Source organism: Chrysemys picta, chromosome 14, assembly GCF_011386835.1.
Source record: "Chrysemys picta bellii isolate R12L10 chromosome 14, ASM1138683v2, whole genome shotgun sequence".
Taxonomy (NCBI): Eukaryota; Metazoa; Chordata; order Testudines; family Emydidae; genus Chrysemys; species Chrysemys picta.
In genome coordinates, this window is record NC_088804.1 from 15,559,873 (window position 1) to 15,576,843 (window position 16,971).

At 41.1% G+C, this 16,971-nt stretch overlaps 1 protein-coding gene across 35 annotated transcripts in view; it reads right to left on the minus strand.

Moving 5' to 3' along the window:
* The window catches only part of CHD9 (chromodomain helicase DNA binding protein 9), a 186,344-nt gene that overhangs the window by 51,099 nt on the left and 118,274 nt on the right, over positions 1 to 16,971 (minus strand). For all 35 annotated transcript variants that reach the window (XR_010592546.1, XM_065567062.1, XM_042852265.2 and 32 more), the window contains 4 exons: positions 7,239 to 7,449; positions 5,040 to 5,235; positions 3,379 to 3,546; positions 2,152 to 2,331 (listed from right to left, as the gene is read on the minus strand). Coding sequence is in view for 34 of the 35 variants with exons in the window: in XM_065567062.1 (XP_065423134.1) it covers positions 2,152 to 2,331; positions 3,379 to 3,546; positions 5,040 to 5,235; positions 7,239 to 7,449 (755 nt within the window). In the remaining variant the exon portion in view is untranslated. The remainder of the gene's footprint in view (positions 1 to 2,151; positions 2,332 to 3,378; positions 3,547 to 5,039; positions 5,236 to 7,238; positions 7,450 to 16,971) is intronic.

Here is a 16,971-nt window from a genome sequence, read left to right on the forward strand (position 1 = left end):
TTTCCCTCATAACTTTTAAAGCAGGAAAGGCAGAGCACTAAACATTTTAACATAAGGAACTACTCAGCACTGGTAGGGAGGAAGGACTAGATGACCCTAGGAAGTCTTTGCTGCTTTTAATTCCTATGACTAATTTAGTATAATGGAGAGAAGAACTCTGAAAAGGTCACATCACCAAATAGGGATTTCATCTTACATAGGTTTTGTCTACACTACTGGGGTAAGTCAACCTAAGTTACGCCACTCCAGCTACGTGAATAATGTAGCTGGAGTCAACGTAACTTAGGTTAACTTAATACGGTATCTACACCGTGTTGCGTCGATGGGAGATGCTCTCCTGTTGACTTACCTTAATCTTCTCGTTCCGGTGGAGTACCGGAGTCTACCAGAGAGTGCTCTGCGGTTGATTTAGGGGGTCTTCACTAGCCCTGCTAAATCGACCGCCGCTGTATCGATCGCAGCAGTGTCTATCCCCGGTAAGTGTAAACATGGCCATTGAGATTTCATTTAAATGGAATACTTTAAGGGAATGTTGTGATTTGCAGCCCCATGTCATTTAGATTAGGAGTCTGGGGGCAGTTTAATGCCTAAGATAGACATGCAAATAACACTGGCATGGGAAGAAAAGGTGAATTAAGTATAAAAATACTTTTTGGTTGTTCTCATAAAGATGATATGATAGCATTAAGCTTCCTGATTCTTCTTTCCTAAGACTAGTTTTCACAAGAAACCTAATTCCATAAACAATAAGATTAAATGGATCCTCAATCAATATAACTACATGCATATTCTGAGAGACATAGAAAGCTAAGTTCTTCTGTCCCCCTCACCCTTTTTCATTCTTTTTATTTCTGACACTTCTGTCTGCTATAGTGAGTGTTAGATGTCAGTGGCCTAACCAGTTTGAGAAAGTTTATAACTCCCCATAATTCACATTAAATAAAGACTGTGAATGGCTTTCCAACTACAGAAGCAGTTTCTCCTCCCTTGGTGTTCACACCTCAACTGCTAGCAGAGCACCTCACCCTCCCTGATTGAACTAACCTCGTCATCTCCATACTGATTTATACCTGCCTCTGGAGATTTCCATTACTTGCATCTGAAGAAGTGAGGTTCTTATCCACGAAAGCTTTTGCTCCCAATACTTCTGTTAGTCTTAAAGGTGCCACAGGACCCTCTGTTGCTTTTTACAGATTCAGACTAACACCGCTACCCCTCTGATAATTCACATTGTTTGTATTCATTCTTGCAATCAAAAAATGCTTTAAAATTATTTTCAAGGGAATCATTTTAAACAAAGAGGTTTAGATGAATACAATTAGAAGTAGCCATAAAATAGCGCAAGCATGGCCCTTGCCAATAACCAGCATAGAGTATATTCTACTTTCTGTCTTCGATGTAAAAGCTGTCTCTAGCACCAGTAAGAAATTAGTATTGAAGTATTTTCCCCAATTCTATCCTTGTCCCACACCCTCATTTTCTTTTCTGACATTTTATAGCTCTTCATTTCCTCTTCTATACAACCATCCTTGCTTTGCTTTTCAAACACCTAACAAGAAAACAATATGGATAAAGAGATGTCTCTGCATTTCCAGTATAAACCTGACAGTTATCCTTTAATCCCATTCAACATTTATTTGCTCATATGTGCTTTACACCTGCAATTACTGTCTTAGTTTATGTACTTAGTGTATGAATAAAGCAAAGCTATTCTCAGTAACTGTACATCCTCTATCAAAAATATATTAGTACTCATTTAAAAAAAAAAAAAAAAAGCAACACCAGAAGTACACAGCTATTGTTTTGCCAGCACGTAGTCTCATACTTTTGAGCATGCAATTTACTCAACGTATACCATGCCAATCAGAGATTTTTCTATGTGCACATGTCCATATAGGTCTCTCTCTAGCAAGATCAGCATGCAAAATCTCTCTTGGATAATGCACAAAAGGGAAAGTAGACAAGTGTGTGCGTGCAAAAGAACAGATGCAACGTGGGCATCATATTTTAAAAACAAACAGTCCCATGAAATTCTTCACTGACACAAAGTTCTACAAATCTCACATTCTGAACTTAAGCAACAATAAGAACTTCCTTAAATAAAAGGCAGAGTAGCATGATCAAATGGAAAACAAGTTGCTGCTACTGTACCTTGGCAAACGTTGAACCCCTTCCTTCTGATTCAATTGTGATAGTTTTCGTACGGCGCTGCAAGATTTGGTCTATATCTTCTTCACAGAATTTAGAGCCCTCATCCTCTTCATCCATAATAGCACCATAGGCACCTCTTCGAAGCAGGTCTTCTATTTCTTTTTTGGAAAGCTGTTGGATCTGTACAAATTATTGAAAGTGTTTTTGTTTTAATTTGTTGTAAAAATTGGTGAAAAATTCTCATAAGCATATGTGCAGTATTTTTTCTACCTACTTCCATAACCAATATTTTTATAATTAAGTTAGCCTTCCAGATTTGTAGATTTAGTATCTACCTTTTTATAATTAAAAAACAATAAAATGATAAATACCATTATATTAAATATATATAAATATCATAACATATTTCATGTAACCTTGCTTCTACATTTGGGCACCTAGTGAGTACTTGATGAATCAAGGCTTTTATTCAATGTAATGATTAATGGGGGACTTCGGGAAAAATAGCTTTGTGCACCAGTTTAATCAATATCTAAAGATGTATATGATCACCAGTATAACTCAATTAACTCTTCCTGTATTAAGGCTACAGCTTATACTCATATAGAAGGATATAAAAATAAAGTGGAGGAAAGTTTTATATTACATGGGATTTTTTTTTTTTAAAGAATGTATGTGGAGTAAAAAATATTAAACTATGCTTTATCAAAATTTGATTGTGGAGCTAATGTAGTCTTGCCTTCTTCCATACAAATGGAAAGCTGCATAGGAAATGAGATAGGAATCCTGTCTACCTGATCTGCGGAATCTGTAACGAATGTTGTGAAATCTGAAGCATAATATTTTAATGATTCTAGGTTCGTGGTTTGGTATAATCTCTACAAATAAAATAAATAAAGCCTACGCCATTTAAAAAAAATATGGTAAGCAAAATATGTCACTCTTTCAGATACATCACCAAGGCAATTATCTACCCTTTGGTTTAACAAGGAAAGATGGAGGAAGTAGTCTGTGCAAGAGTTCAAAGCAAATTTATGGCTAAGCTTTAGAAGACATTTCCAAATGTTCATCTTTGCCTTCATCAGGAAACATCACATAGCTATGCACACATTTAAAAAAAAAAAAAAAAAAAGCCTAAGTTAAAATTAATTAAGCTGTTCCCTTGCAATTACAAAAGTAGCTTTAAAAATGGTAGTTATTCTGGCCAAAAACAAGAAGTCTACATACACCACCAACACTATTTTCTCTTCCACTCATGCTCTGTAAAACAGCTTTATCCAGACCCAATTTCAGACTTGCTCTGTCAAACATCTCTCTCTCATATGAGTTCCGAGTTATCAATCTGTAGACCTTCACTGCTTTGTTCTGACCAATCCTGTGACAACGGGCTTGGGCCTTTGAAAGAGGGAACAAAAATAAAATTAGATTTTTGTGTAGGAGCAAGCTATATTCCTTCTTCTAAGAAACCTGCTCTGCTATAAAGTAATCTTAAAGGGACAGTCAACTTGAAAACAATCAATGTTTTTAAATGGAAGTTGTACAAATTGAGCAGAGGTTTGGAAAGTTAGAAGTAGTCTTGGAAAGATGGATTAGTAGGCAGAATGTTGGTGAAGTGGTCTAAGTTGCATGATATGTTATTTATTTCAAATGAATTCTATGTATATATTTTTCACAGTACTGATCTCTCCACAGATGCTAGACAAAAAGTCACTTGAGGATTTCTGAGATTTTGATTCCACTTCCTCTTCCTTAAATTCAGTCCATTTTCTAGGGGATCTTACAATTGAAACATTTTTGTGCTACTCTAAGCTGAAGGTTTCTACTTTCAATTTTAATCTATTATTTCTAGTTTTAATAAGTGATGAGAAATCTCTCCATCTTTGCATTATTCTTTTATCTACTTGTATTAACAGAATCATCTCTTTCTTCCCTTATGTCCTTAATGGATAACCTCAGTTTTCTGAACTTGTACATATTTCAAATCTCGCTTCTGTGTACCCCCTACAATTCCTTTTTATATACTAAATCGTCCTCTTGATGCAATCTTCAGTTATTCTATATGATACGCAGTAGAGTGTCCACAACTGTATGCCAAATCCTAGCGGTAATCTAAAGAGCATCATGTAACTAAGGAGACACTTTGTTCCCATTCTTACATGCAATACCTCTAATTATAATTCCATGATTGTATCTACTTCTTCACTTCAACATCACTTCATATACATTATTAACTTTTCTCTATTATTTACACAATTTTTCTGCACTGATAATGAATAGCCACTGGCTTTCCACTGCAGTTTGTGTGTGTGGATAGTTTCTGAAAGTCATTCATATTCCTTCTCTAACACTGTGAGCATCACAGAAGTAACTGAACTTTAGCATAGGCCCAAATTCTTCTCTAGTTCTACTATTCTAAATCCAGAGCAGTACCATTAACATTTATTGAATTAATTAGTGTATGAGAGAGTAAAATTGGTCCCCACTGTGTTCTGTGATATCCTCAAAACCTTCAGAGTTTTATAATCTCACTAACAGTTTACCTGTGTTGCACTTTACATATTGCAAATATATTATGATTTAAGCGAAGAACTCATTTTATTAAATGAATACAGAAAAAGTCTATTTTGAACATTTTGGGGGTGAGAAACAGGAAAAGTTAAAGGAGAAAGCCTTACAAAATTTACATTTGTATTCAGATTTCAAGACAATTATAGAAAGTGGGGTGGAAAAACATAGCTGTGATTATCAAAGAGACAGCCCAGCCAAATACAGTTGATCCTCTGTTTGTATACTGTAATCTTTTTGTTAAAAAAAGTTCTGTTATACTCTTACTGAAATATACAGCATGGTGTTTTTTATGCTCCAGTTATAACCTCAAATGAATTTACCTGGAGATCATTCTGAGGATTCCAGTCAGAATCAAAAATTATACATGTATCAGCTGCAGTCAAATTAATGCCCAATCCACCAGCTCTGGTACACAGAAGAAACACAAACCGATCAGAGTCTGGTTTGCTAAACCGATCAATAGCAGCTTGCCTCAGATTTCCTCTCACTCTCCCATCAATTCTTTCATATAAGTACCTAGAAAGTGCAAAAGAAATTGTTTAGAAAAACAATCTATTATCTACAATGGAGATACAAAAAAGTTATCTTTGCTTTCTACTTACCTCTCATGAACAGCACTGATAAAGATACACAGGTGAATGAAGATAAACACAGGGATGGATTTATATGGCTGGCTGCAACTTTCTTACCTTAACACTGGGGAAGTGTGCTATCTGTCCCGACTTGCATGCACCAGGCATTTAATTGGATCCAACAAGGGGATTACAGGGCTCCCACCATATAAACCGTAACTCAGCCCACACTTCTGAATCATCTCTCATACTCCCAGAGAAGGTATCAAAAGTGAAATCTTGGTCTGCAAAGACCTTCAGGTCTTTCCTTCTCCCATAGGCCTGAGGTCCACCAATGAAATCTCATGTCTCTTTTACTTGTGGGAGCTGGCCATTTGGCCTTTAGCCATACCGGATACTGGTTGCAAGTTGTGACAAATTAAACATTCCTACAAATGACTAGTATTGATTTCTAAATCCTATGTCTATTTAATTAAACTGTACCTCCATGATGCTGCAAGGAAGGTGAAAAAACCCATCAGGCCTCTGACAATTTGGCCCCAACAGGAAAAACTCCCTTCACACCAAAACACGTGATCATGCTAAAAACATAGATCCTATGCTACAATTACAGGAACGGAGGGTAGAGCAGCAAAATGTGACAAGAGGCTCCAAAAGACGCAGGCAGAAGTTTAAATTAACGAGGGGGAGGACAAGGAGTTAGTCAGCTCCCATTTTCCTCTGGCTGGTGAATGGGAGGCAGTGGGGCTCCACCCCCAAATTCCCATGCATGTGTTACCCCTCCCTCTGGAGCTGTCTACCACATTTCAAGTCTTTAACAGGGCTCACACAAAGTGAGTGCAAATTATAACATACTTTGGTTTCATAATGTAATATGCTAAATTGTCTCATCACATATGGTATTATTGGGAAATCAGTATAAAGCAATGTTTAGATAACTGTCACTTGACAAACCAGTATTTGGATTGTGAACAAGTACTGCTTCTAAAAATAAATTAGTCTTTCTTTACATTTTAGCCTAGTTTACATTTGATTAGCTTACCTTTTTTTTTTTTTTGCAAAGTGTTGAACATTAGCCTAACTGTAATAGGCTCGATTTCTATTAAACTAATAATTTTGTTCTAGCAATCTCTCAAGATCAAGCAAAACTGGAACAAGAATAAAGTCACCCCCCCCCCCCAAAAGTCTTTCAAGAGGCACCAGTGAAACTATGTTTTCCTTAAACCTAAACCTAGTTAAATTATTGCTCCTTCCTTAACTTTTATAATTACAAAGACTCTTGTACTCTTGCTGTAATATCAAAATATATGTGCTTTGCTCCCACACTTTAAACCGTAGAAACATTTCTCTGCAGTTGGTAAGTGGAGTAAGCTGCAAAATTTGTATTTAATTGTCAGCAGAAAGCGTCACAAGCCTTTTTCCTCCTTGCTGATCAGACATAAAATGGCACAGCAGATAATCCACAGGCATTTTGTCAGTCAGTCATGCTCCTGTTGTCATGCATTAATTCTGACAATTCTAACCAAAGAGCAAAGCCAAACAAGTTCATACCTCTATGGCATTCAAAAGAAGAGTCAACCTGTTCAGATGCTGCACTAGTCTATGTATTATTTGCTTACAGAACAAGGAACATCTTTTTATACACATTTTTAAACAATATCACAATTGAAACAATGTGAATTGAAATCAAGATACTGATACAAGATACTGAATTCCTAGTTGTGAGTAATTGCTAATTTGTACAGCAAGTATGGAAAAAAACAACATACAACTATGGTCCTAAATAAAATTGGCATCATAAAGGTTATTAAATATATGTAATGCCAAGTCTATATAAGAATGTTACCAACTTTGCTTATTTTTATTTCAGTAGGTTGCAATCATTTATCAAAAAGATATCCCTGTTGAGAACAGCACACAGAGTTTATGAAATATGTAGCATTCTACCTTTTATGTATAAGGTAGTCCTCAAGGATGTCAAGACAGCGCACCATTTGAGAGAAGATAAGCACCTTATGGCCTCCTGCTTTCATTTTTGGGAGAAGTTTATCAATGAGGACCAATTTACCAGCAGACTGGATCATTGCTTGTAGATGAAAATCAGGAGCAGTTGGGATATATGTTTCCCTAAACTCCCCAAGGATTTTCTCTTCAGCACCTGTCAAATAATAAAAATGTATGACTAATCTCAAAAGAAATGGTGGTGGTTGTTTTTTTACCCACACAAGAAGTTAATGATCACACAGCTTGGTTACCCCACATTATTTCACTGTTTAACTGTTCACTTTGGGGCAAATTCTGTCCCCCGTCCCCAGCCCATTTTTAAAAACAAACACAAAACAAAGCACAACACAAAACAAACCACACATTACAGGGTACAGCTGTAAGTAAAAACAGAATTTTTCCCATATGAGGTCACCTCCCCACAAGCCAGGCTCCCCTATGTTGATGTGACAGCACAAAGGGACAAGATTACCTGGCTTAGGGAGAATACCCCTAGCAATGGCCCTACGTAAGGCTTATGGTTGCCAACCCTCCCAGACTGTCCGGAATCTCCTGGAATTGGAATCCATCTTCTGGTGGCTACTGAAACCAATCCGGAAGATTTTAAGAGGCCGCAAAAAGTCCGGTGAATGGTGCAGCAGGGCTAAGGCAGGCTCCCTATGTGCCCTGGCTCTGAGTGGCTCCCAGAAGTGACCGGCGCAGATTCCAGAGCTCCCATTGGTCAGGAACTGCAGCCACTTGGAGCTGTGGGGGTGGTGCCTACAGGCAGGGGAACTAGGAGCTGGACATGACGGTCGCCTCCGGAAGCAGCCCAAGGCAAGCACCGCCAGGCTGGAACCCACACCCCAAACTACCTCCCACATCCCAACCCCCTGCCCCAACCCTGAGCCCCCTCCCGCACCCAAACTCCCTCGCAGAGCCTGCACCCTGCACCCCAACCCCCTGCTCCAGGCTCAGCCTGGAGCCTCCTCCCATACTGCAAACCCCTCGGCCCCACCCCCCCAGCCCAGAGCCCACATCCCTCCCACACCTCAAGTGGCGGGGCAGGGGTGTTTGAGTTTGTGCAATTACACAGTTGGCAACCCTAGTAAGGCTGCCATGAAAACCCTGTTGTAGGAGGCATGCTGAGGGCAGTAGAGGTATATTTTGGGTCAGGAGAGGAGTGCTGCAGAAATTCTAGAAGAGCAGACACCCATACGTAGCCAGGGATAGGCTGTCTAAGCTGAGGGGAGGGGTCACATTGGCCTTCGGAACAGTCCAAAATCAAGACGACACAAAGACGGCTTAAAGAGACAGAGCACATAATCACACCTGTCGATTTATCTTTCTGAGTGGCCCTAAATTCTTCAGGCCAAATTCACATTTTATGTACCTCCTCTGATGGCTACAGATTTCCAATAAGTTACACCTGGGCTGAATGGAGTAATTCATTTTAAAGTTAGTTATGACAAAAAAAGAAACAATATTTAGGCACACTGTTTCAGACAATGGAATTTAAGGAACAGCAGTTGGTCTCATCCCATAGGAAATCTGAAATAATTTACAAAGGTTTCAGAAATGTTGTATTAACACAAAACTAGCTTTTCACACTATAGGTTTACAGCTACAACATTCATAACCAATACAATTGCAATTACTGATTAAAACAAAGCCAAGGTAAGAATAGCTAAGAATTTTGTTTTTTAAAAAAATCAGAAGAGCATGGAAAAGAAGAAATTACTCACCTTGTGGAGTAACTGAGCTTCTTTGAGATGTGTCCTCCTATGGGTGCTCCACTTCAGGGGCACATACACCTCTCAAACCTTTGATTGGAGATTTTCAGTTAGCTGTGTCCGTTCAGACCATGCATGGGCCCTGTGCCTCCTCTTGCCAGATACCGAGGCTATATAGCATGTGGGAAAACCACCCTCAATTCTTTGTCCACCCAACTACCCATAAGAAACAGTCCGAAGCAGAGGGCGAAGGAGGGCGGGTAGTGGAGCACCCATAGGTGGACACATCTTAAAGAAACACAGTTAGTACACAAACTGAGTAACAACTTCTTCGAATAGCGTTCCTATGAGTGTGCCACCTCAGGTGACTTGGGGCAATATTCCCAGATGGAGGAGGCAGCTTCAGAACAGTTCAAAACTGAAGACAGTACTGCAGAATCAAGTGCCAAATCAGATCTGATGGAATGGATCAAGGCATAATGTTTTGAAAACTACGTACTGAAACCCATGTAGCGGCTCTATATATTTCAGATACTAGTACATTCTTTTATAATGCTGTAGATCTTGCTTGAGATCTGGCTGAATATGCTAACACCCTTTGGGGGGGGAATGAGCACCCACAACATCATAACAAGAAACAATACATCCAGATATACATCTCAATAGTCTCTGAGCAGAGATCAAGGACCCTGTTGATCTATCCGCAAAGGAAATGAAGAGCCTATGTGACTTCCTAAATTTCTTCATCCTGTCTAAGTAGAAGGCCAACGCCCTTCTAACAGCCAGGGCATGTAAACAGAATTCATGTAGAAAACTGCGTGGCTTTGGGAAAAACCCTGGAAAATGAATGGAATGATTAAGGTGGAACTCTGATAGAACCTTAGGTAAGAATTTAGGGTATGGATGTAAAGACACCTTGTCCTTAAAGAACACTATAAACGGGGAGTTCTGCCATCAAGGCTTCAATCTCCCTGATCCAACAGCCTACATGGAATTTAAGGAACAGCGGTTGGCTGTTGGCTGATGGCTACTAAAAAGGCCAACTTCATAGATAAATGTAACAGAGAACAGGTTGCCAGTGGTTCAAATGGAGATCTTATAAGGTCACTGAATACAAGGTTGAGGTCCCAGGTTAAAGCAGGGTTTCTAGTCTGTGGACAGAGATTCCACAAACCCTTAATAAGCCTACACAATACTGGATGAGCAAATACAGAGAATCCTTCTACCAGAGGATGAAAGGCTGATATTGTGGCCAAATGGACCTTAATCAGACTAATTTATAACTCTGGTTTCTTTAGATCCTACAGATAATCCAGGATGACTGAAAGTGGCACTGAATCAGGCAGGAGGCAACAACGACAACACCAATGGAACAATCTCTTCCATTTCTGCAAGTAAGTAGTGTGGGTTGATCTGTTTCTATTATTCACTAACACCTGTTGTACTTATGTAGAGCAGGCAGATTCTAACCCCATGAACCATTGCGGAGCCACACCGTAAGGCAGAGAATTGCTAGGCTGGGATGAAGCACGCGACCCACATCCTATAGCAGGAGATGAGGAATGGACGGAAGCTCAAATGATAGTTGGATACATAGGTGAAACAGGTATGGGTACCTAACTTGTCTCAGCCAGGTCAGCACTATAAGGATAACTCTGGCTCTGTCCTGTCTGATCATTTTCATCACCCTCAGTATCAGCAGCATTGGAGGAAATGCATAGAACAGACCCTTCTTCCAAGGAGTGGTGGTCCAGATCCCCTCTTGAGCAGAAAAGAGAATACTTTCTCTTCACGACCTCTAGGAACAGGTACACCTCTGGTAGCCCCCATCTTATGAATATGCTGAGGAGAAACTGGGTGTCTAGTTCCCATTTATAATTCTGTGAGAAGTGTCTGCTGAGGACATCAGCTGTGTTGTTCTGAATACCTGGGAGGTAGATCTGAAATTTGGATCTGATGAGCTATGTACCAATTCCATAGCTTCATGGGTTTGGCACGCTGGAAGGAGGATCTTGCTCCTCCAAGCTTGTTGATATAGAACATGCAGGATATGTTGTCTGCTGTGACCCTAACTGATTTGCCCTGATGAGGGGTAGGAAATGAAGGAAAGCATTCCTGACAGTCCTGAGCTCCAACAAATTGAGGTGAGTTCCCCATTCCAACAGTGATGCATCAGTCACTCAAGGGGCTGGGCGATGGAAAGGGACGCCCGCACAGACAGTGAGTTGATCCTTCCACCAGTCTAAGAAGTTTCTCACACAGAGAAACCGTCACCTGTCTATCCAATGGGTCTCTCACTGGAACATCGGTCATTCTGAGCCAACCCTGGAAGCAGAAGGCCTGCATGATTGGTCCAAAGGTACAAGCTGCCATGTGTCCCAGGAACTGAATTCCTATTGTGGTTCAACGGTCCCCTGAATTGCTCATCCCAGACTTGACAAGGTTACAAATCTGACTAAGGAAGGTAGTCTCTGGCTGTCAACAAATCCAAATATGCCCCTATAAACTGTATTTCCTGTACAGGGGTTAATATGGACTTTTTTTACATTAAGCTGCAGACCCAACTCCTGGTACAGAGCAAGGGCTATCTGGATGGAAGACAGCACTGCTTCGTAGGAATGGTTGCCATGGTACAGGAAGACTAGGATCGCTTCTTGTTGGAGGAAAGCAGCCACTACTGACAGAACTTTTGAGAACACCATTGAGACCGAGGAAAGGGCAGCACTCAGTATTCGAAATGATCTTGGCCTACAGTGAAACATTGGTATTTCCTGTGCAATGGGTGAATCTTTATATGAAAATAGGCATCTTATAGGTTGAGGGTTAAAAACCAATCCCCTTTCTCTAGTGAAAGAATTATAGCTGCCAGAGTTACCAAGTTTACAAACTTGTTTAGAAGTCTTAGTTCGGTCTTCACCGTGTCCTTCTTTGGTACAAGGAAATACGTAATCCCTTGAGTTTATAAGCTCCTAAATTGAAAGGAAATTCACTTCTAGTCTCGATAAAAGCTTGTGAGAGGGGGTCCCTGAAGCAGAATGGGGAAAGGGGGTGGAAGAGAGGGAGTGACATAAAATGGATGGTTTAACCAATGTTATGACCTCTATTACCTACTTATCAGTAGTGAACTGCTTCCAAACATATTGGAAACAGGCAAGGCAGTCTCCAAAGTGGGAGAGGTGTGCTAATAGGCACATCTGTCAATACAGAGGTGCAGGAGGATTCAAACTGTGGATAGGTGGTCACAGAGGGTGGTTGGGCATCCCTATTTCTCTGAAATCTATGTCTCTTTCTGGGTGGTTCGGTGGATTTATGGAATCTGGAAAACTGAGCAGGATGTGATCTTTGGGTAGGTCTGTGACCTATTAAGCTCTTTCTTATTTGTAGATGTATATTTGCCCAGAGATTGTAAAGTAGCCCTACAGTCCTTTAGATTCTGCAATGACTCACGTTTTCCAAGAACAGTTTATGACTGTTGAAGGGAAAGTCCTCCACGGTTTTCTGTACTTCTCTCAGAAACCCCAAAAGATGGAGCCATGATACCCTGCGCATAACCACTGCCATGGAGACAGACACTGGCAGCAGTGTCCACAGCACCTAAGAATACTTGAAGAGCAGTTCTGGCCACCAATTGGTCCTCTGAGATGATGGACTGGAATTGCTCCCTATGTTCTTGTGGCAGATGTTCAATAAAAGCTGTTAATCTGTTATTTGTAAAATTTTATTTGGCCATGACTGCTTCGTATTCATGATCCTGAATTGCAAGGTTGCTGACGAACAGGCCTTTCACCCAAAGAGATCCAGCCTTTTCTAGTCCTTGTCACATGGGGTAGACTTAGAGAAGTGCTGCCTACCCAGCTCATTTACTGCATCCACCACTAGGGAGTTAGGTGGAGGGTAGGAGAACAAAAGGTCCAAATACTTAGGGAGAACATAATACCTCTTGTCCACCTGCTAACATGTGGATGTCAGGAGTCTGCCACACCATCTTAGCCAGATCTAGGAGCCCTCATTGATGGGCAACACCACCTTGGAGGATGTTGCTCACTGCAAGATATCAAACAGTTTGTGCTATGAATTCTTGATCTCTTCAAGAGGAATTTGAAGAGTGTCAGCTACTGTCTTTATGAGGTCTTGAAATTCCCAAAAATCAGCAGCCATGGATTGTGGTGGAGGCATAATCACCTCACCCAGAGATGAGGATGAAATAGGTTCTTGAAGAGTGGCCTCCTTAACTGCTCTGGCTTCCTGCTCCTCAAACATCTGCTCCTGTGGAGGAGCAGGTTGAGGAGGAGAGGGCTGTACAACTCTGGCCTTCCTATGAGACAGTGGTGGTCTGGTAAATTGCTGTTGATAGACAGCCCAGTGCCCTAGTATGGCCACGAGGGTAGGCCACACAGAAATGGGAATGGTATACAAGGTTGGTCCCCACCGCCCTTGATAATGATGCCAATCTTCCGAATAACTTTCGGAGTGTGGTTTCCTGAAGGGATATGTTGGAGAACCCTGAACAGAAACACAGGAGACCAACTGGAAGCCTCCCTCATCCTCCTCTATCTCCTGCAGAAAAAAGCAGAAAGCCATGAAATACCAAGGATGGTAGTCCAGAGATCAGGGTTTGGTATAAAGAGACATTCAGTACCAATGAGGAGTGGGGACTCCAGTTCATCCATTATCAAGAGGTCCTTAGTATATCTGAACTCCTGTGGTACCAAACAGAGGATTGGTACTGAAACAGTAGCCAAGGCCACAACTGCCAAATCCAAGAGAACCAATGACGGTGGGCATATTGAAGTTTATGCCAATGGTATCTGGCACCGCTGCTTGCTTGGTGCCAAGGGTGCCTCATACAGTGGTACCAACATCTGGGCTGAACTCAACAGTGCCAGTCCAGAGTGTCTATCCTTGCTCTCTTTGTTGAGAGGAGGTACCAAGGCCCTGTCGGAGCCATCTCTCTTCTCCGTGCTCCTAGACTTTACGACTCAGCTGGTACTGGAAGAGACCTTTAAATCAATGGTATTGATTGAAGAGATTGAGGCTTCAGAGACAGTAGATCTTGCTGGAGACCTGGATTTTTTCAGAGCTGACTCCTTAAGGAGAGAGTTTGCGCTCCTCTTTTAGGAAGCCTCCAAAGTCTTCACTCTCTTAGTGGAAGACTGCACAGAGGTAGAAGGGGTACTGGTTGTGTCTGGAGACAAATGTACCGGGGGGGAGGTGGGGGAGCTCCTGACCTGACTCAGAAACTAGCCAAAAGGAGCATTCCATCAGCAGCAGTCTAGAGTTTCATCTCCCTATTTTTCCTTGCCCTGGACTTGAGGGCCAGGCAGAAGTTGCACTTCTGTCAGACATGGGACTCCCCCAAGCAAGGGACACAGAGTGGCCATTGTTCACAGATATAGCTTCTTGAGAGGAGAGGTAATCTTTAAAACATGGCGAGCCAGGCATGCCCTACTAGGAAAAGAATAAGCCTCCCCGAGGGAAAAGAGCAAAGAAACAATCCTCTCACTACTTATCTAATTAAATATAACGATATTAACAACTAAAAATTAGCTTTAAAAACTTATTTTAACCACTACAGAAATATTAGAAAAGCCAAGGCACACTCAAGATGGATATGCTAGGGCTCCATCTCAGGCCGAGGCGGTTGAGAAGGAACTGAGGATGGTTCACCTGCTCGCCCCTGAATAGCCTCAGCATCTGGCAGGAAGAGCCCCCCTCCCCCCGCCCATAGCTTTCGTATCCAGCATGAGGAGGCATCCACTCCAAGGAGGCCTGGAGTCGAAAGGACACCGCTAACTGAAAATCTCTGATCAAGGGCTCGAAAGGTATATGAGCGCTCCTGAAGAGGAGCACCCATAGGGACACTACTTGAAGAAGAGGAAGGATCAGTTCTGGGTCCGGTTCTGTTCAATATTTTCATCAATGATTTAGATAATGGCATAGAGAGTTCACTTAAAGTTTGCGGACGATACTAAGCTGGATGGGGTTGTAAATACCTTGGAAGATAGGATTAAAATTCAAAATAATCTGGACAAACTGAAGAAATGGGCTGAAGTAAACAAGATGAAATTCAATAAGGACAAATGCAAAGTCCTCCACTTAGGAAGGAACAATCAATTACACACATACAAAATGGGAAATGACTGCCTAGGAAGGAGTACTGCGGAAGGGTCATAGTGGATCACAAGCTAAATGAGAGTCAACAGTGTAACACTGTTGCAAAAAAAGCAAACATTCTGGGATGCATTAGCAGGAGTGTTCTAAAAATGATACGACAAGTAATTCTTCGGCTCTACTTCGTGCTGATTAGGCCTCAACTGCAGTATTATATCCAGTTGTAGGCATCACATTTCAGGAATGACGTGGACAAGTTGGAGAAAGTCCAGAGAAGAGCAACAAAAATTATTAAAGAGCTATAAAACATGACCTATGAGGGAAGATTGAAAAAACTGGGTTGGTTTAGTCTGGAGAAGGGAAGAGTGATAAGCATTTTCAAGTACATAAAAGGTTGTTATAAGGAGCGAGAAAAATTGTTCTCCTCAATGTCTGAGGATAGGACAAGAAGCAATGGGCTTAAATTGCAGCAAGGGCAGTTTAGGTGGGACATTAGGAAAACCTTCTTGTTAGGGTGGTTAAGCACTGGAATAAATGGCTAGGGAGGCTGGGGAGTCTCTATCGTTGGAGGTTAGACAAAACACCTGTCAGGGATGATCTAGAAGATAATCCTTAGTCCTGCCAGGGGTGCAGGGTACTGGACTAGATGACCTTTTGAGGTCTCTTCCAGTCCTAATATTCTATGATTCTATGAAATTTCTTGGGGTGGGGGTGGGGGGACTTAGGGGGAGTTTAATTATATATTTTTTTCAAAGTATGTTGTAACAAACTAAAAAGAACCCAAACTATGTTATTCTGATACTTGAAACTGGATTTGAGGATGGTAAAAACATTTTAAATACCTTTCCTTCACTTACTGTAGAACCGGTTTTGAGTGTACAGAGTGTATTTTCTTACGAGTACAGAAAATAATGAATTGGAAGAGATTTACGAATAGGAATACAAACTACATGAACATTAAGGTACACTACATATTTGGTTGCAAGAACCACTCTAAGTTTAGAAGTTAAATTTCTATTCTCTCTCAGTATGGCTAAATTTTAAAAAGATGTAACATTTGCAATCAAAATTCCATTTTGGAAAATATTCTCAGAATATCATGTGCATATCACTATTTAAATCCAGAAGTTCAAACCTCATGTAAGCCTGCAGCTACAACACAACTTTAAATAATGTTTTACTTTTAATTTTATCAGGGTACATTTCAAAGCAAGACCAAACATTACAGTTCTTATCAAAATGTGATAAGATTTGGGAAAAAAAATACTTAAACCATTCTACCAAACGTGACAGGAATAGCAATTTCCTGCAATATCCTGAACAAACCCTACTGAATTAAGTTAAACCTTACTGAATTGAGTTTAAGTATTTTAGGAGCTCACTGTATTAAAAATACAAATGGTTATGTGTTATTGCAGGATTGTATGTAACTAGTCTAGGAGACATGACTAATGTAAACCTTGGGAAGTGCTATGTGCATCAAAGGACTCTTTTCAACAATGGGCTAAGACAAGAATGAACTGTTAGTTTAAGTAGGTTTCCCAGGAAATCTCTAGGAGGAGGGGCAAGCAAATGCACCTACTCTGCTTATGTAGGGTTACCATATTCAAACATTTAAAAAAGAGGACACTCCACAGGGCCCTGGTCCCACCCCCGGCCCTGCCCCAACTCCGCCCCTGGCTCCGCCCCAACCCCGCCCCTTTCCCAAAGTCCCTGCCCCAACTCTGCCCCCTCTTCTGAGCACCCCGCATTCCCCCTCCTCCCTCCTGCTCTGATCTTGGTTGGGGGTTGCTAAGTGCTTCCCTGCTCCCCACTCACCCTGCAGTCCCTGCACCCCACCGCCTGCCCTGCAC